The sequence below is a fragment of the Archocentrus centrarchus genome, chromosome 6 (assembly GCF_007364275.1).
Source record: "Archocentrus centrarchus isolate MPI-CPG fArcCen1 chromosome 6, fArcCen1, whole genome shotgun sequence".
Lineage (NCBI taxonomy): Eukaryota > Metazoa > Chordata > Actinopteri > Cichliformes > Cichlidae > Archocentrus > Archocentrus centrarchus.
In genome coordinates this window covers 17,873,277-17,893,531 of record NC_044351.1, presented here as the reverse complement: position 1 = coordinate 17,893,531, position 20,255 = coordinate 17,873,277, and the positions used below count along the sequence as shown (strand labels likewise).

Sequence of the window (20,255 nt, the reverse complement as noted above, 5' to 3'; positions counted from 1 at the left end):
GTTTCTGAGGAAACTCAAGTATGTTGCAAACTGGAATTTTTCCACAACACAGTGACTGTTAAATCTCACAAGGTGCTTTTTACATTACAAGTAGGTTAATTCTTCTGAGAGTTCATCAGGAAGTAAATAATTTTCAGCGACTCCAGATGATGTAGTCCAGTGCCTGTTTTTGTGAAATATTTGGCACGTGATTAAAAAAAAAACAGCGAGTCACACCTTCTTTTCTCAGTCCTGCTCCCTCCCTCCTGCTGCCTTGTTCACCCCCCCATCCACCAGAACGCCCAGCAGGTCCCCTTCAGCCAGTGAGATTCCTGAATCATTGGGTGAGTTTTGCTGATTGGTTTCTTGTTGTGATGGCGTCAGTGTGGAAACTGTGTTCATGTTATTGCTCAACCCACCGCTGGTGCCCCCATTGCTTGCCCTCATGTTGCCGCTGAAGTTCCCATGGTTACTAAAATTACTGTGACCTGTGCCGTTGCACAGACTTCCCGTTGTGCCCGCGCTGTTGGTACTTGTTGCATTAATGCTGCTAGAGCTGCTGTTGGGATTACTGGGATTTGCTGCCGTTGTACGAGACGGGGGAGTGAACGAGAACACCCTTTCTCCTCCGCCTCCTGTGGCCCGAGCACTCGCTGGTCCAGGCTGACTGTCAGCGGATGGTAGGGTGTCCAGGGTGAGGCGAGGAGGAGGAGGGCGGCGAGACAGCAGGCCGTGTCCCAGTCTGAGTTTAGATATAGGGCAGAGTTCAGGTGGAGGGTCAGGGAAGGAGAAGGTAGGGGCGCTCTGCATGTCACCATCCTCACTCAGCCAGGGGAAAGCAGAGGAGGGCGGAGGGGGGATGTGGTTAGGGGTGTCAGGAGGCAGCAGCTGGGAGCCCACCGTTGGAGGAGCTAGAGAACTGCAGCTGCGATCCAACTCATTTTGGGTTCTCCTGGGAGGTCGAGGACGGGGCACCGCAGGGGGCACGCAGTGAATGGGGGTTTGGGGGCAGCTGTAGAAACCTGGTCTTTCATACAAGGGCGTGGTGGAGAACGCATAGTCTGGGTCTCCCTCCTGGCGTGCTTGACCTTGACTCAAAGGTGCTTCTGAGTGCAAGTAAAGGGGGAAGCGGCTCAGTGGAGCTCCAGGGCGGCGGCGGAGCAGAGAGACCCGAGAGGAGCGAGGGAAGTTCGGGGAGTGGACACCGAGAAGACGACCGAGGCCTCCAAGCAGAGGAGTGGAGTAGTTGGCTTCTTCATTTTCTTTGATCTGCTCCAGATTGGACTGAAACTCCATCTCCTCCTTAGGAACACTGAAAACCAAACAGAAGGTTAGCTATATATTAAGTAGGGTTATTAAGAGTTGTCTAGAAGAAAAACAAACAAAAAACCTGATATCCAGCGCTGAGCCCATGAAGGAGGGCTTACGGTGTTCAGCACTGGCTGTAGTATAAGGAGGCTGTGGTTCAGACTCATTCCAGTACATGTCCCTCTCAACCAGGGGCAGGTTGTCATACATCTCATCCACAGACAGCAAGGACACCTGGAACACAGTGAAAACCACCGCAAGTCAAACAGTACAGCCACTGTTTAGGATCAGTTTTTAAAAAAGATGGCAAGTAGTTTGGTTTAGATTCTCACCTGCAAATTGCGGTCCACGAGCCAGTTGGTTTCAAAGTCATCATCATCTTCACCAAATGGATTTATGAGCTGCTCAGCCACCTGAGACCGTGAAAATAAACACAGCACCCCAATGAAACCCAATGACAAATTAACAAGGCAAAGTAAGCAATCAGTATAATTCAGGATTTAAAATAAACCTCACAAATTACTTGTTTTTTGTTATGTGAGTGCTGGCAAGTTGATGTTTTATATTGATAATTTAAAAAATTTGTGCTTATTTATATTTTTTAAAGATTGATGGTTGTTTCGTTTCTTGACACCAGCTGTGTTTGTCAATTTCCTGAACTTTAATCTGTTCAATTAAAGAAAAATGTTTCTCAAGTCTGCTTTGTTATCACATAGCACGAACTGTACAGTAGTTCATTACATCGCTCTTTTTCATGCTTGAAGTTCACATAAAATGTTACACAAGGGCCACCTCTGGCCTGCAGGCTTCAACTTCAACAAGAACCCTGGACACCATCAGCTGTCTCTCACCTTCAGCCACCCAACATAGAAGAAAAACTGCAGCAGGGTAAAAACAGGGAGGTAGAAGTCCATTTCATGACCAGGGTATCCCTGAGTCGGATCCAAGAACTGACGACCAATCAGACACGCCAGGAAGAAGCTGTAGACCGCAACTGTCGCCACCTAATTAAAAAATAAATTAGCCATGTTAGACATTATTTTACAGCATCCTCAGAGAAACAGTTTATCATGAGTTATGGTTCTTTTTATTGTTGATCAAATGCATTTTGATTAGGGAGAGTTAATGATTTAAGGTACACAAAGATTATTTTGCAAGCAAAGCTTTATATTTTTAGTACCTAATATTAGATCATTGTCATTATGTTTTATTAGTTTTTGGAAATGATTAAAAACAGCTAAGTCTTTTTGCTCTTCTGCTATCAGCTATTTATTTATTATTTTTTTAGTTTCCACACTGAATGCAATATGAACAAAACCTGAGTATAGACAAGAGGCAGGCTGATCCAGTCATAACCGTAAAGCTTCATACACTTCGCCCGTAAACTATTCAACTCCTAAACAGGAAACAGTAAAGTCACTAAAAACCAGAAAATGTTCCCAAACCAAGAGGCTTTGATTTACAGATGCACACGAAGACCTACAGCGAGGATGGCAGTGAGCGCCACGTCATTGTTGATGCGACCCTCAGTCCGCGCCCTCAGAGCCAAGCTGACAAACCACATGCAGGGCACCCAGAACTTGTTGTGAGGAGAGGGCAAATCCTCCAAGTGCCTCCGCTCTTCTGACGTCATCAAACCTGAGATGGAAAAACACATCGTGGAGATAAGAGCAGCCAAGGGGTGTTTGTTTTTGTGTGCATAGTCTTAGTGAGCAGCCAGAACTTGGCTCATAATCTCAGGCATTATGTCACCAAGTTGTAACAGTGAAATAGTTCAGCTGCATGAGAAGAAGACAGTGAGTCTGGACACTGCACAGTTTTGATACAGCGTTTGCATTCTCTGCAATGAAACAGGCAAGACTAAGAGCAGCAAACACCGTACCTGCCTGCACCAGATGCTCCATGGTGGGAAACCTCTTGTAGACTGCTGTGCTGACAGAGCGGTAGATGAGCGCACCAGAGAGGTTGGCGTATCTCATCAGTGTTCTACGGGTCAGCCGGGAGGCCTCGTCGGCTCCTCGAACATGACCTCCCACTAATGCCGCCAAACGGTCTGGCCAGGGTACATTCTCAAACTGTCCCCACCAACGGGACACGACCAAGGTCACATAGAAGCCTGGTTAAGAAAAATGAATTTAAACTTCCAGTGATGGACTCCAAGCTTAAAAGTAGGAAAGCAGTCAGCCGCAACTCACCCAACACAAATGACACAGGGATGAGCTCTGCATAGCGGTCGCAGTACAGCGACAGCTTCTCAAACAGCCTCTTCTGGTCATCGTTTAACACAAACCTGGTGAGGGAAACATCAAAAGAACCTTTAATTCAATACAAAAGCACTGAAGTTAGCTCTGTTTTACTTGCCTAAGTCACGGATGGGTTTTAAAACTGAGGGTTTGGACACCAAAAAAAGATTATTACAAGGTTATTATTTTTGTTAAGACCCGTCTTGTGAAATACAGGTAATTTTCATCTCGCAGAACCCTTAAAACTATTTTAAGAACTGTTCAGGGGGTCACAGATACCATTGTGTAGCATGTTTATAAACAGACACACAACCATCTGCTGATAAGTAAAAATGAACATTTGAGATATTTGTGCCTTTTCATATTGGTAGATAACACTAAATGGTACAATGAAAAGAAAAGGAAAGGATGTACAGGCCTTAACAAATTCATTAGACCACCTATCATTAAAACAAAAAAAAACAAACAAATATTTTAGAAATCTGTCAAAAACTTAGAAGTGTATTGTTATTTATTTGGCAAAAAAACAAACTGAATTCACGTTTTTATACCCAAATGTGAGTCAGCACACTGGACTTCTCTGAAGTCCGAAATTAATCAAGTTTGGGGACTAAAATTCATAAACGCAATGAAAAAAATGTCATTATTAAAGCTGGTATTGGGTTATAAGAGTAAAACTCATCCCTCTATCCATGGATTGCTGAAATATTGGAGCAGAAGGAGTTTCCTACCTGTAAACAACACTGAAGAAGTAGTAGAGCAGAGTGAAGATGATGAGTTCCCTGTAGAGCAGTTTATAGATGCTGCCCCTCCATCGCAGGAGGAGGTGAAAGAAGGTCCCCAAACCTGCATCAGCAACTCGGCGGGAGTACGTCACTGTCATTGCTGCTGCTGCTCGTTGGCCAACGTGCTGGCTGACTGTGGCCTGACATGAAGGAAACCAGCGTGGTGTTGTTCTCTGTGTTTCGTCTGAGCTCAGGTTCAGCGATCAGCCTCTTAACGCTAGCGTGGTCGCAGATCTGAAACGATAGAGGTAAAACAGAACGGGGATTTTCAGCTCAGATTTGCTGATTTGTGGTCCTCATTTAACTGACTGGTAAAAGACACTCTGAAATCTGAAGTGATTTAGATTTAGAGGTCACAGCAGGTGAAATGTGTCCACTTACTTAAAGAAAATGAAAACAGCCATCATACTCTCTGTGGTTGAAGATGTGTGGTGGCAGCGTCCGGGGAGAATGTTGGAGAAAAGAAAGCAGGAAAGAAAAAGAGAGCAAGGGCCTCCTACACCTCCGGTCACTTGATGTGTTAATCTTTTTCTGCAACAAAGCTGCATTGTGAGGCCAGCTCCTGTTAATCTGAACAAATCTGAGGGCAGCGGAGAACCCACACTGCCACAAATAGGCTGGTTACAAGTGTAAAAGTTGAGTATGTGGGTTTAGGTTGAAAAGATGACTCTATGAACCAAACCGCAGCAAAGCCTGATTCATCTTTTTGTAATTTAACATTCTCCACATTTTCTTGCATCAATCACACACCTCTGAACAGATTCTCACGTCTCGATTTCAGTTAACCTTTTTTTCCCCATCTATGGCAGTATTTGATCATGGTAAACTCCTGGTCAGGTGAGAATGTGTGTGACCCCCCTCTGCTGGAAAAAATGCATACAGCTGAATCGCTACTGGTCAGCCTGTGTTAGTGATTAACCCTTCCTGTATAATAAGGAGGACCAACAGCAAGGCGAAGTGCAGGGAGTTTGGTTTTTGCTGTTTTTTGCAGATTGTGTGCTGGCAACATGTGAAAATCTATTTTGCTTATTTTTGGTGAGTATATCCTCTCTGTTCTTTCTCCTTAATTCATCCTAGAAGTGCAGTTTAACACACTCAGCACGATCAGCCTGCAAAGAAAAGAAATGCGGTATTCAGAGAGGGGGAAAAATGTTTAACATAGTTCAAACACTGCAGATGTCATTGCTTGATTGCGCTGAGTTTAAGTTGCAGTGTGTAACTGTCTTTTCTGTATCTTACAGTAGGTGCTTAATACCTGCAGACATCAGAGTCATCCTTACAGCACTCTCACAAACTAAATCTTTCTCGGACATATCTAACAGCAGTTGATGAATCCCTGCACACCCTGAGAGACACTCATGGATGCTTTTGAGGGAATTCACAGAGTCCAGATTTCCTCTTCTCCACCTTCTTCAACTTCATCGAGCCCTGGATATGAAGTCCTCAAGGCGGGGATATCTGGGATAGCAGTATACTCCTCTGCAGTCTTCTTTGGGACACCAAATGTGCCTACAGTCAGGCACAAGTCAAGCAAGGTCACTGAGGAGGACGGCTGTGTTGTAGGACGGTAAGTGTTAAATCTTGAAGCACTGGAGCAAAAAAAGATAAAGCTGATCAAACAAAGTTTTATGTTTAATTAAAAAGGCAGCTTGGAAGGTCTGCTGTGCTATTTATCTTTATGAAAAGTTTACCATCTTTACTCAGTAGAAAAGAATATTACCATAACACATGACGGTTGTGGGCTATATGCAAAGAGAGAACTTTGTCCAAATCCTCCGGAAATATTTGCTCAATTTTGCACATTATCTCATTAATTATCTTGAGAGATCTGATTAAAATATTCAGTTTTATGAAATCGGGTTCAAAATGTATCAAAAAGCAGCACAGCCAGTGAGTTATGTGCTGCTTTGTCACAATCCCTGCTCGACGTGAGGCATGTTCCTTCTTTGTGATTGTCGCCGCTTGCACCTGTAACAAGGTGGCCGAGTTAAATGATACAGTATGCAATCTTGCAAACAAAGGTTGGTGTTTAGTTTTAGTGTAACTCCAGCAATGATCAGCATCCGTTCTGCTGTTCAGCCACCATGCCAATCATAAACCTTGCAGGTGTTGGCCCGTAGCAGGTGTGTGTGTGTGTGTGTGTGTGTGCACGCGTGCGCTCATGTGTGTGTGTGTGTAAGAAACTTAATCCACACAAAATGCTGAGTTTTGGCATCTGAAACCCTGCAATCAGCAGTGTGCCTAATGCTTTATTACTGACAAATTTATTGGCGCTGACATGTTAGAGATTTAAAAAAGGAAAGAAAAACTATTCAGTGCTCTGATTGTTAAGCGGAAACTGTGTGTTAATAGGTGATCAGTTTCTTACAATACGATCTTGGCATTCACACTGATGTTAGCTCCTTTGACATGCTCCAGTCACCTGATCATAGTTGCATACCAGGTAGACAGTAAAAGCAAACAAAGTGTACAGAGGCTGTGATAAATTAGGCGTTTTCTTAATCGCTTATACAACTTTGTGTCTCAGGCAGGTCTAGAGCCTATCCCAGCTGTTACAGGCCAAGAGGCAGGGTTACACATTACAAAGAAGTGCAAAGAGAGACAGAGAACCACTCCCATAGCCACTTTCGGAATACCAATTAACATAAGTCTATGAGCTGGGAGGTACCTGGAGTACCTGGAGAGAACCATGAAGGCACAAACTCCATGCAGAAAGGCTCCAGCCGGCATGGCAGGTTTGAATCCAACTGCTGTAAAGGCGACAGTGCTAAACACTGCAACATCATGATGCCCAATTAGGGATCAACAGAATCAAGGAAGTCAAAGAAGTTATTGACCTGAGGTCCCCAAGCAGGTCAAGGCCAGTCATGACACTGTTAGTATTTTTACTATTCTTATTCTGGATGTTCAATTAAAAAATATTCCTTACATATCTCATACTGGACCTTGAAGTAGCCACTCAATTCATCCTCTGAAGCAAACTATTTAACTCCCTACTCCGTTGCCAACTTTCTTCTGATTGGCTGCCCCTCGTAAACTAACAGTCTCACAGCAGTGTGTGAAATTATGTATTCCTGGACATGATTTCCTCCCACCTACCACAATATTTTTGTTTGCCTGAACACAGTTTTTTTTAAAATCATACTGGTCTTCCATCTACTGATTTGTGGATTCCTCCTAATGGCCAGAAGGAGGGCATCTCCTCTGGTTACAAGCAGACTTCTGTTTATCTGAAAACATCTTTCTGTTCCCTAGCTCTGTAACCTCAGTAAACACATTTGATTTTATGGGCTCAGTCACTACTTTTAGGTTCTACTGAATAAAATGATTAGGGTTAATATAGAGTCAGAAAGGAGGATTGTCTGGGATATGCTCATTGGCTAATGACTTGCCAGTTACAAGCCATTAGCCAAATAAGTGAGCAGTGTTCTTGGTTTTACAATCAGATCCACTCCTCGCTCATTACACTAGCTTTCAAAATACCTAGACAGACCTAGCTCAGTTCAATGATTCATAAATGGGCTTCACAAACTACTTAGTGGCTATATCCTTCATTTGTACTATCCACGGTCGGGGTGTCAAAGTAAGGCCAGAACTGGCCTGGTGAGGACTCCAATCCAGCCCCCTGGACAGCTTTGGAAAATGTGAAGGAGAGCATAAATTTTGGACTTTTAACTGTATTCTCATGAGTTTTGCAGCTTTTCCTAATATAAACACTTCCCCCATAGCCATTCATACTACACCAAAGTAATTAAGTAATAGACAAACTATTAAATGACAGAAACGTTTCTGTTTTTTAATGTCTGCTTTAGAAATTTCTGGGGTTTTTTGTTTGTTTGTTTGTTTTTACAGTGGAGCCATAGTTTTTTTGTTTTTTTTAAGGATATTTTCTGTGAATCAACTTTCAGTTTTTTAATTACATGACAGTCTGTGCTATGAGCCACCAGAAGTTTTTCTGTAATTTTACGCATATATTTCTTACAATTTAAGTCCAGAGATATGTCTGTGTAGATTCTCAGTTATCCAGGTCATAGTAGTCTCTGGAGCTTGAAAAAGGCGACTGGACTTCTTTTTTTTTTTGTTTCTTGAAGACGTTTCACCTCTCATCCGAAAGGCTTCTTCAGTTCTCAACCAAATGGTGGAGAGACCCAGGTATTTAAACCCCTGTGGGCGTAGTCCCCTGGAGGTGGTTATGACCCTCTATTGATCATGTGCTTGAACACATGTGCCCAGGTGTGAAGGGGGCGTGGGTCATATTTAATCAGTGGTTTCAGTTGAAACCAATTTAGGACTCCGCTCCATTGTTTCCTGTGGCCTATTGAGGTCACTGGAACAAAGGTGTGAATGGGGGTTGAGACGTCTGGGAAGGGAGCTCAGGACAGCACTGTAAGCGGGGGAAAGTTGGTGACGTAATCCACCTCCTCTGTTCAATGATGGTTGTTCACAGTGGACATAGATGGTTTCTTTCACTCCTCTTTCAAACCATCTGTTTTCCCTGTCCAAAATGTGGACATTGGCATCCTCAAAAGAGTGCCCTTTTTCCTTCAGATGCAGATGTACTGCTGAATCTTGTCCTGTCGAGGTGGCTCTTCTATGTTGTGCCATTCGTTTGTGAAGAGGCTGTTTGGTTTCACCAATGTAGAGGTCCGAGCATTCTTCACTGCACTGAACAGCATACACTACATCGCTGATCTTGTGTTTGGCGGGTTTGTCCTTGGGATGAACCAGTTTTTGTCTTAGGGTGTGACTTGGTTTGAAGTATACTGAGATGTCATGCTTGGAGAAAATTCTTCTGAGTTTCTCTGACAAGCCTGACACATATGGGATGACAATGTTGTTCCTCTTGTCCTTCCCATTCTCTGTAGTTTGTGTTTGGCCTTCATTCCTGTGCATCTTAGCTGATTTGATGAAGGCCCAGTTGGGGTAACCGCATGTTTTGAGGGCTTTCTTAATGTGTGTGTGTTCCTTATGCTTCCCTTCTGCCTTAGAGGGAACACTTTCCGCACGGTGTTGTAGGGTCCTGATCACCCCAAGTTTGTGTTCCAGAGGGTGGTGGGAGTCAAAGAGGAGATACTGGTCTGTGTGTGTGGGCTTCCGGTAAACTTCAATGTTGAGGCTTCCATCTTCCTCGATAAGCACCGCACAGTCCAGGAATGGTAACTTGTTATCTCTGGTGTCCTCCCTGGTAAAACGTATGTATTTATCCACTGAGTTAATGTGACGAGTGAAGGCTTCTACTTCTTGGGTTTTGATTTTGACCCAGGTGTCATCTACATATCTGTACCAGTGGCTAGGTGCCTTCCCTTTGAAAGAACCAAGAGCTTTACTTTCCACTTCCTCCATGTAAAGGTTGGCTACAATGGGAGACACTGGGGAGCCCATGGCACATCCATGGTTCTGTCTGTAGAATCCATCATTGTATTTAAAATATGTTGTGGTAAGGCAGAGATCTAAAAGTGCACAAATCTGATCTGGGGTGAAGCTGGTTCTGTTCAGTAAGGAATCGTCTTCCTGTAGTCGTCTTCTGACGGTCTCCACTGCCTCAGTTGTGGGTATGCAAGTGAAAAGTGAAACCACATCAAAGGACACCATGGTTTCATCTGGATCCAGTACAAGATTCTGGACCTTGTTAGTAAAATCTGTAGAGTTTTCAATGTGGTGGGGTGTGATGCCAACAAGCGGTGATAAGATGGTGGCGAGGTGTTTGGAAATGTTGTAGGTGACCGAGTTTATACTGCTGATAATGGGTCGAAGTGGGACTCCTTCTTTGTGGATCTTTGGGAGTCCATAAATGCATGGAGTGGCTTCTCCAGGGTACAGGCGGTAGTAAGTGGGGCGGTCAATGGCTTTTTCCTTTTCAAGTTGTTGCAGGCAGCAAACAACTTTTTTCTTGTAGTTGCTTGTGGGATCACGTCTCAAGACCTCATAAGTATTGTTGTCACTGAGGAGTGTAGTAATTTTGTTGTGGTAATCCGATGAATTCAGCACAACCGTGCACCTCCCCTTGTCGGCTGGCAGTATGGTGATGTTTTGATCCTTGCTTAGGGCTGTGATGGCCTTCTTCTCCTGAATGGTGAGGTTGGATGGAGGAAGTCTTGCACTGGAGAGAGTGGCTGAAACTTTCATCCTGATCTGTTCTGCTACAGGATGAGAAAGTTTGTTATTTCTTATAGCGGTTTCTGTTGCTGTGATGAGGTCTACTATAGGAAGCTGTTGTGGGGCTATGGCAAAGTTGAGTCCTTTGGCTAGCACATTTTCTTCTGGTTTGGTGAGGACCCTGTCTGATAGGTTCTTCACCCACTTTCCTTGGTTTCCATTGCTTATCGTGTCGTCCTGTTTGTTAACAGATGAATGGTATGCCTTGGTTTGCAGAGTTTGAAATTTACGTAGTTGTCTTTCCTTGCCTTTGATGTGTTGTGCGAGCTGGGCTTTGTCCACAAATGTAGAAACTTCTTCTGCGATGGTGTGAGGTAAGAGTGATGAGAGTTTCTGCTGAGTCTGGTGGATTTTGTTCTGGAGTGCATCTATGGTGAAATGGACCTGTCTTATCCTTTCACTTAAAAGGTGGTTCTGTGCTCTCCATAGAATTTGGTCAGCTCTATGTCCTTTTACTGTGGACCCAAGGTGCAAACTCTTGGGAACCAGTCTGGACTGTCTGCATCTCAAGTTGAAACGAAGGTGGTTCCTGTAGTCCGCTAGCTTTCTTGAGTCCCTTTCATACTCCCGCACCAATTGAAGGGTGTTCCTCCCAAAGTGCAAGGCAATATGGCAATATTAAGTCCAGAGAGTTGTGCTGACAGATGTTTTTAATTTACTCCAGCAGCATTTCTGCATCATGTAGAAAAACAGAGAAGTACTGTTGAAATTGCACTTCTTTTTCTTTATGAATATATCTCAGGGATTAAGTTAAACTCCTTTACACTGACAGAAAAGGGAGATCATAGTGGGCTGTATGTGGCCCACAATGTAAAATGAGTTTGACCCTGAAGAGCAGGTGGGTAGGGCTTCTGTGCTCACAGTCAAAAGTGTCGGCCTGAGATGACCATATTGGGATATATGGGATAAAGTTATTCTGTTGGTGGGATAAACACCAACAGAATAAACAAACAAACAAAAACTAAGAGCACTGATGCTGATGATGAAAAACCATAATAGGTTGTCTTTAAAAATGAACATTAAAGTTCAGGACTCTAGAGGCAATAATTTAGGATAGGTTCTCACTGCCTCAAAATTATTTTTTGGTACAATTACCTTAGCAAGTTTACAGGTGAGGGTGCAAACTAAATTGCTAAAGTTAGTTTGTACCTTAATATTACAATTTTTCCAAGTCAGAGCAAAGGACATGAGGGTGGGTTGAAATTTGTCACTTTTGAAGTGGCCTTGTGTTTTCCAGCTTAACTTCTGTGTATCATAACTACCCACCCATATGCATTTAGAGGTCCTGTAACCTGGGCAGTTTTCTTACAGTGAAGGAAAATAATTTGCCTAGGTTCATTATGTATGCTAAAGTTATAGTATACATACATACATAAAACTCGATGGAGTCATCCTATAATTTCCGGCGTGTCTGGGCGGCCACGCAAAACAAAAAACATGCACATGAAGTAGGTAGATCTGTGACACCTTGTTGGTCCACGTACAGGACGTGCCGGTTGGGCAGTCCGGTGGATGTCATCATGTGACCTATGAGCGAAGAAGAAGAAGAAAAAAGAAGAAGGCAGGTATAAGGAGAGACACTCGTTTTCCTGCCTTGGCAGAAAAAAAAGAAAAAGAAGAGGAAGAAGAAAGCACTGAGGGTTATTTCTGGGAAGTGCAAACCAGAGCTGGCGTTACTCTTGATTTTCGTCTTGTTTCTGACTGGTATTGTTGCTGCTGCTGCTGCTGCTGCTGCAGGGGCGGTGGACCGTCTGCGCAGGCGTCCGCATTCCTCAGCTGTGATTTAAAACGACTGGGATTAGTTTCACTGAAACTCGCTCGGACATTAGCTCAGTTTATGCAGTATTTCTTAATTAATAGCAGCAGCAGCCGCCGAAGGAAAGTGGAGGGGAGCAGCTGACAGATACGCAGACGGGCTGGGAGGTTAATCAACTGTCCCGGACACTGACAGAGAGGGTAAGGGCGGATACTAAAGAGGGACCTCTGCGAAGTAAAAAGTTGTAAGTTTAAGCTAACTAGCTAGTTAGCTCAAGATCTGCTAAGTAGTTAGCTGCTTTGAGGACCGACTTTAGCTGCAACTTGGGGATAAAAGTAACTTAGGGTTCATTTAGATTTAAATTTTGGGATTGCTAATGCTGTATCAGAGGTTTCCAAGCTGAGGTGCGGGGTACCCCTCGGGGTCTTGAAGTGAGCATGCTGCTGTAACTGAGAGAGATATTTTGATGTTGTTTTTAGATTATATTGACATATTAAAACGGGAAAAGTAAATAAATGAAAGTAAATAAAGGTAAATAAATGAATCCCATTTAGACCTTGCACTTCAAGGTCCTGTAATTAATTACACTGACTCTAAAGTTTATAAGTTTGTATTTTCAAATCATTTTTTTTTTTGTTTTTTTTGTTTTTACAAATTAGTATAGTATTTATATAAATTGATTTGCTCATTTCAGCTAACTTTTATTCAAGTTTTAGTTTATTTAGCATTAGTGTTACATTTAGTCTTTTTAAATTATTATAAAATATGTATAACACTTCATGTTAGTGTCAGTAAAAACTGAGTATTCAGATTGTACGCTTAGCCAAGCTGATGTGCAAATGTAATTTGTATCAAACATATAGATGTCAGCATCCAGTGCTCTTTTCATCCAAACTGTTACCTGAAAAACTTCAATGTAGAAATACTGAGACCAAAATTGGATCTTGAGATCCTTTTTTTTTTAAATCAAGCTACGTTTAATACAGTAATTTCTATCAAGTATTTTCTTTTGTCAGTGAATTTTCTCGGTTTTAAATGTTAAAATACTCTGGTTTTAGTAATTTGACACCTGTTTATGTCTTTGGTCTTGTAAAGGTTGGTAGATCTGGATCCAGAGCCAGAGACCAGAATGGAGGGAGGAGGCCAGGTTGGGCCCACCTCAATCAGAGGCCATGGCCAGCTCTCCCGGCTCCGCAGCTCCTCCCTGGAGATCAGAGAAAAGGGGTCAGAGATCCTCAGGGAACAGCTAGATGATGCAAAGAAGGTATGGTAACCTGCTTTATGCTTGCACATACAGACACAAAAGAGAGTGTGACCAGGAAAACAAAGTGCTGACAATGCAAATGTTCTTCTCTGTTTTAAATACGGCTGTGTCCTTTTCTCCTGCACATCTCAGGAACTGAAACTAAAAGACAAGGAGTGCGAGCGTCTGTCGCAAGTCAGGAATCAGCTGGAGCAGGAGCTGGAGGAGCTGACAGCCAGTCTATTTGAGGTCAGCAGTAATCATCACTCTCTGCTGAGTGCACTGAAATTCTGACAGCTGGTGACGCAGAAGGTGGCTGGTGTGATGCCACAAAAGTCCTTAAATCAGCAGTTTGTATCTTCTACAGAGGCATCGCTTCCTTAGTTTGATATATGATTTTAAGCAGCATTATAATTTTGTTGGAAATTGCTTAATCTGTAAACTTAGTACCCACTGCTGTTTTTATTCTATTTTGGTGTCCCCAACTCTTCAGGATAATTTCCATCTCTTTGTTAAGAGCCAGACTAATAAGTTAGTTCTGAGGTTTAGCTACTAAAATACATTAATTTAAAAACAGACACAGCTAGTTAATTTCAGTAATGAATAGTAACCTTAGAGCAGTGGAGTAGTGGTTCAAAACATGCAGAGCCAATAGGCAGCAAGTAATCTATTAAACAATCTATGCATAACTTTTATACATGTGTTTCTCTCCAGAAACAGGATGAAAATTCAGACTGAGTGGCAGCTGAAGTACAATCGATATGTTTTTGATATAAGGGGAAACTCTTGTGTTGGTCAGGACTGTGTGTGGATAATATGTGTGATCTCTGAATTGATCCGATAGCTCAGGTCAAGTCTTTCTGTTGCACAATTGACAGCACACTTCTTATCAACTGTTGGTTTTTAATTCCACAAGAATCAATGTGTATCTGGCCCTATATGTTCTGCAGTGTTGACCAGCCAGTCACTTCTTTGTCTAGTTGAGCATTGAGTGTACAGTTTGAAATTTTAATCAGTCTCAATCTGCTTTTTAACAGGAAGCTCACAAGATGGTGCGTGAAGCTAATGTGAAACAAGCAGGTGCAGAGAAACAGCTGACAGAGGCTCAGGGGAAGGTGTGTGTGAGGTTTATGAACTGTTTCTGACTTTTTCAAAAAAAAAAAAAAGTTAATTTTCTTTCACACAATTAAAGGTTATTAATTAGCCCCAAATTCTCACATTGTAACTGGATTGCAGATTGATGTTCTACAAGCAGAGGTGACGGCGCTCAAGACTCTGGTGTTGACGTCCACACCTTCTTCACCAAACCGCCAGCTGCATCCGCAGCTGCAGTCTTCAGGTACCAGGGGATCACACAAATCGCACATCCGCAACAAGAGCGCCAGCGGTGCCTTTCCACCCTCACCTGCAAAAAAAGAAGTTTCCTCCATTTCCATTCAGCCTGTGGCCAAAGAGGACAGAGAGGTAACTGAATGAAGTTTGTACATTTGTCTCTCCTTCCATATTCATATTTCTTGTCTCCCATTTCCTTTTCCAGTCACGTTTATCACTTGCTTTGAGCCAGATTCTCTTTGCTTTTTCCTCTCTTTCTGCTAACCTTTCTGACTTGTTCTTGCTGTCTTTATTTGGCGTCTCTTCCCCTCTCAGCCTGCTGCTCCTGCCCTCCTTTCTCTGATCCTCTGTCTGATACCTGGCCAGTCTATCAATATGACCTGTGACCCTCATTGGCAGGAGCAGGGGGAGGGGCTAGGCACTGATGGCAGACAGGTAACTTTAACTTTCCTCTTAAATCTTTCAAATTTAGCTGCTGGCAGTGTTTTCTGTAATTATGTGAAGTTGACGGCAGCTTTGTGATTCTTGACTGTAATATCTGTGGAGTCAAGAGTATGATGAGTCTAGTCTGAAAGCATCTTTCTTTAGTTACACTGTACAGTCAGTGAAATTTGTCAGTGTGCATGTAAGATAGACAGGAACTTCTTGAGCTGTTTCTATACTGGCCAGCTATCTCTGTTAAATGTCCATTAGTGAAACACAAAGTTTATACCCAGTTCCTGACTGATAATCAGACATATCAGCTAATATCAGGTTATTACAGATATTTTTTTAAAGTTACCAAGTATGACACATTCACTCCAACTAAAACAGAAGGTGCCAGTTTATGTTGGAATAATTTCTGTTTCATCAAATATTTTAGATACTGGTTCGATAACACCAGTGCCTCTGGCTCATTGCTAAAGTGGTGGTAAGGTCAAGGAGATGTAATGTATTGTCCCAGGTGTCTATTATCCAACCCAAGGTTAAAACTCAAGGAAGTGTCCATTCAGCTACAAACACTTTGCTGCATGTATACGTGTGTATACATTAGAGCAGCCGTGCCCAATACGTCGATCGCAAGAGGCGTGCAGGTGGATCGCACGGAACCGCCAGTGGAGTTGGGGGGGAAAATGTAGATTGCACGGCATTAAAAGAAGTAGAAGATGATTGATGAGCTGTCATCCATCTGTTTCGTTACCACCCTACACATGCGCATTTAACCATGCTAGCTTTGCTTGTAGCTCGCGAGCTGAAAAAGTGTGGGCACCCCTGCGTTAGAGCCACTGAAAGTGTTCCTGTCAAATTCAGTGTGAAAATCCACTACAGTCTTTTTGTGTGTCCTCCCTTAAATGTGCATCCAGACCTCATCTGTGTTTTTAAAGATGCTTCCTGTATTTTTTATAATCAAGTTTTTTGGTGTTAAATGTGTGTAATCATATGTTTGTAGGTTTATTGACAAATTCCAGTGATTTAGTAAATACTTGTCAAGCTGCTGGGAATCTCCATAAAGGTAACAAACCAGTGATGGTGCAGCTCTCTTCCCTCTCACTAACTACTTGCACTACAGCCTGAGCTTATCTACACACTTTCTGGCTGACTAAATCAATGTGATGGCATTCACTGTACTGTTTCTCCTCTCACACTGTGGGTATGCCTTCCTACAACGAACACTCTAACTTTGAATGCAGTCAAATAGCCACTTTTGCTTAGGAAGGGTCCTAACTGAGCGACGTGACCTGGAAGGATCTGCGTGGCAGCCATAATAAGAGTTTGAAATAATAAGGATATTTGCTTCAAGGCTTCCTTTAATCCCTCCTTTGGCAGAGGGTGCACTGGACCATCCTTATGAAAGGAGAGGAGATAATTACATTCCATAATTCATAAGAGATCGACCCATCTGACTGTTGATAAAAATAATAAACAAAGCTGACAAAATAGCACAGATTAAGCAAATGATAAATTTAACCATAATGATACAGTATGTTTGAATTTTCAGCAACTGCCTATTAAACCCATAGCTGAACTATGAACACTATTTTGCTTGAATAAAATCTCCTTCTTGCCTTGTATGAAGATTGTGCATTTATATAAACTCTCTAAATCCAGATTATGAGCTATATTAATTGATCAAAGTGTGCTTGAGGTTTGCTACAGTTCAGTTTCTTTTGGTAATTTCTGTTGTATTTCCAGATCTTAGGATTATCATGAATTTATTTTCACATCTGCGTTAGCTGTGATAAGTTTTCTTCAGGGAGGAATTAAGATTTATAAGCTTCATTTTATGGGCTTTATGTTACTTTTCTTTATAATATCTAACTTTGTAATGAAGTGATGTTTTCACGGCTGATTGATGGGAATACTTTTGGCCACAGTATTCATTTCAAAATCTGATAATGTGACAGCCTCAGTTCTCTGACTACACCATTTTAGTTGCCAGGGTTTAAACACTGTTGTCAAGCAGAGACTTGTTTTGGTTCATTTTTTTTTTTTTATTGTTGATCACTGGTCTTTTAAGAATGAATGCATCTCTAATCTAGATAGCTGTTAGAGAAACAGTTTTATCAGTAGTGTGAGTGAAGGTTTGTTTTTCTCACTGCAGATGGACTCAGTTTTGTTTGCAGAGTTTTTGATGTGGAAGGAACATCCGAGTCTGGACCGTTCCTCCGCCTTCCTGAGTCGCATTTACAGAGAAGACATCGGGCCGTGCCTCTCCTTCACAAGATCGGAGGTCAAACTCTCATTGCTTTTTTACCATGCTGCTGCGTTTGTATTTTAATGTGAAGTTATGTTGAAGTTGGTAATTCCTGTCCTCCACAGCTGTCCCAGCTGGTTCAGAGGGCAGTGGAAAACAACTCTCTGACCATCGAGCCTGTAGCCATGTCAGCAGTACCGATGGTTAAAGCCTCAGCTATAGAGTGTGGAGGTCCTAAGTGAGTTACACTCTGTCATGACTCGTGTCCCGTGTTTCACCACTCACCGCTAAACAACACTGCACATTTAGTCTCATTTGGTTTGGTTTTTCCACTAATGGTTTATGATCAAAGCCTTTTAGCTATCTGGTTTAGCTGGTTTAATCAGTGGGCACATCTCTAATCACTGATCTAAAATCTTTTTTTTTTTTTTTCCAGTGGATTTAGGGCTGCAGTAGAGACGTAAGTCCTCTCAGGAGCCAATCATCCTTTCAGCTTTTCACTAACTCTGATAACTAGCATGAAATAAAACTTGTCACCCCACATGTGTGAAAAGATTTAAACAAATCTGTAAATGAATGAACCGGACGGGGGTCCCACCTGGAACCATTTCCTCTTTTCTTGTCTTTCTGTGCCTAACTTTGTCTTGCTGTGCACCTCTTTCACTCTTGAAGTGTCTTCTCAAAGTTAAGTTTTATGTTTTACTGCAGAATGTGCTGAAAATCCTGTAGCTCATGTTCAGTGTATGCTGTCCTAAAACAGATGACTTGTGTGTGTCCACGTGTTGTTGTATAAAGTTGTTGACACTTTGTTTTCTCTTCTCGTAGAAAATGTGCGTTAAGTGGACTGTCACAGCTCTGCAGACATCGCATTAAACTCGGAGACAAAGAGAGCTACTATTACATCTCACCCTCCAGCCGAGCGCGGGTAAATATCACTTCTTCTATGCCAGTGGTTTTCAAACTTTGTGCTAACACAAGGAAGTGCATGTTCTTTCTGCAAGTGGTTCAGGTCCCCAGCTCTTTTACTTTAGGCAAAGTTTCTCTCTGAAGTAATGTTTGGTTTCTGTGTGCCTCGCCCTAAGCTTGCTTTGCACTATATTAGCATATTAGCTAACTCCTCCCAGCAAATGATGCTCTCACACGGAAGGCTTTTTGACATCCCCTGTCCGGCTGAAGCGGGCAGCTTTTGCAGCTTTTTTTGAATTTTTTCTTTTGTTTGTTTTTATGTGGTTCAGTTTTACCTCACAAATATTCTCTTTTGAGACCTTTAATGTGTCATTGGGGAATTTCATATTTGCAAATACAGTGAAGTTTAAATATCATTTATTCCTTTTTTGTGCAGTCACAGTAATGATGTTTGGTTGACACAAAATTCCAAAGCACACCACTGTTAGAACCATTTGTATAGCCACTGTTTAGAGGTGCTACATGTGACCTTGTTACATATTTGCCTTTCTAGATCACAGCCGTCTGCAATTTCTTCACTTATATCCGGTACATCCAGCAAGGCCTGGTGAGACATGATGGTAAGTTAACACATTCAGATGTGAAAAGTTTGGTTTTAACTTTGCCAGCAACTCACATCTATTTATTTATTTTTTTTAATCTATGTTCAGCGGAGCAGATGTTCTGGGAAGTGATGCGCCTTCGCAGAGAGATGAACCTGGCCAAATTAGGTTTCTACCTCACTGACCAGGGCTAGGCCAGTCCCTGGAACACCCAACATGAACTAATGGCATGAACCCAGTGCCTTGATTACACTCAGCCTAGGATAACCGTGGCAATGCGCACATCTTTGATCAGGCTGAGCTGTGTTCGTGCTGCAGCAGAGGTCACCAACAAGGGAAGCAAAACATGTTTAAAGTGTCACTTTTGGATATGCAATTAAACTATTAGAATCAAACCAGCACTACAGGAATGACATTCAGTTACATGTTTTTAAAAGTTGTTGTTATTCCCGATAGGTTTTTCTGTTATACCACATGCCAGGAAACTAACTACTGTCCTCCACTGAGTGTGGAGAAGTTTTTTTTTTTTGTTTTTTTTTTTTATCCTGAGAGCTTCTCTGAATCCCTCCCCAGAGAACACAAAACTTCTCCATGTTAATACAATAGACTGTGCCATGTTTAAGGCTGCAAAATAATGAGCACAATCTTAACCTCAAGTATTACAACTATGCAGTGTAATAGTTCTATTATTTCCACAGAGCAATGATTCAGTTTTTTATTTGTGCTTTATCAGCTCAAACACCACAGCCAAGACCTTCAGTCTGAGCATGGCCTTAATTTTGTTGATGGGACTTCCTGCTCTGCTTTGTATAAAGACATAAAGTAGTCACCTTCAGCTTCTTGGTAGTCCTGTACCTTTATAATCAGATGTGTTGTTAATTATTACACATCCACACTCGGAATAGTGAGAGCGTTACAATGCAGACAGAAAATAAACAAGCTTTAAGATGTGATTAAGTTTTGCACATCTGTAGTAAACAGTATGAGCATAAAATAAAAGCCATAAATTACTTTGCATGAATGCAGAACATAGCCATATTAAACAATGTATATAGGTTGTACCTCATATTATAGATTCATTATTGTCTCTTTTTTTTTTTTTTAAAAACAAAATCTTTTGATGGTAACAATGAAGAATAGTGTGTCAGAAAGTGCAATAACTGCTTCTTAGCCTTATGAGGGGCTTCGTGGTTCTGAGTGTGCTCATAATCCGCTGTGTAAAAACTCCATTAAACATGAGGCATTGTACCCTGACTATAACTTTTGTACTG

The 20,255-nt window shown here is 42.1% G+C and overlaps 2 protein-coding genes across 5 annotated transcripts; one reads left to right on the top strand and one right to left on the bottom strand.

Moving 5' to 3' along the window:
* On the bottom strand, nucleotides 1–4,501 carry best1 (bestrophin 1). The gene is made up of 9 exons (XM_030732549.1): nucleotides 4,262–4,501; nucleotides 3,483–3,577; nucleotides 3,170–3,403; nucleotides 2,771–2,925; nucleotides 2,606–2,683; nucleotides 2,139–2,291; nucleotides 1,620–1,700; nucleotides 1,370–1,521; nucleotides 1–1,291 (listed from the first exon to the last, which is right to left on the bottom strand). The coding sequence occupies exons 1-9, from the start codon at nucleotides 4,411–4,413 to the stop codon at nucleotides 226–228; spliced, it is 2,166 nt and encodes a 721-aa protein (XP_030588409.1). The 5' UTR covers nucleotides 4,414–4,501; the 3' UTR covers nucleotides 1–225.
* On the top strand, nucleotides 295–20,233 carry rab3il1 (RAB3A interacting protein (rabin3)-like 1). Of its 4 annotated transcripts, none has more exons than XM_030732551.1 (12): nucleotides 295–323; nucleotides 5,638–5,882; nucleotides 13,323–13,491; nucleotides 13,624–13,719; nucleotides 14,508–14,585; nucleotides 14,707–14,934; nucleotides 17,384–17,512; nucleotides 17,602–17,714; nucleotides 17,913–17,936; nucleotides 18,302–18,401; nucleotides 18,936–19,002; nucleotides 19,093–20,233. In XM_030732551.1, exons 2-12 carry the CDS (start codon nucleotides 5,674–5,676, stop codon nucleotides 19,176–19,178), a joined length of 1,299 nt encoding a protein of 432 aa, XP_030588411.1. In that variant the 5' UTR covers nucleotides 295–323; nucleotides 5,638–5,673; the 3' UTR covers nucleotides 19,179–20,233. The 4 variants fall into 4 exon arrangements, with proteins under 4 accessions (XP_030588411.1, XP_030588412.1, XP_030588410.1 ...); XM_030732550.1 differs by lacking the exon at nucleotides 295–323 and adding an exon at nucleotides 5,294–5,350 and having other exon boundaries at nucleotides 5,557–5,882; XM_030732552.1 differs by lacking the exons at nucleotides 295–323; nucleotides 17,913–17,936 and adding an exon at nucleotides 5,286–5,350 and having other exon boundaries at nucleotides 5,557–5,882.
* The last annotated feature ends 22 nt before the right edge of the window (nucleotides 20,234–20,255 follow it).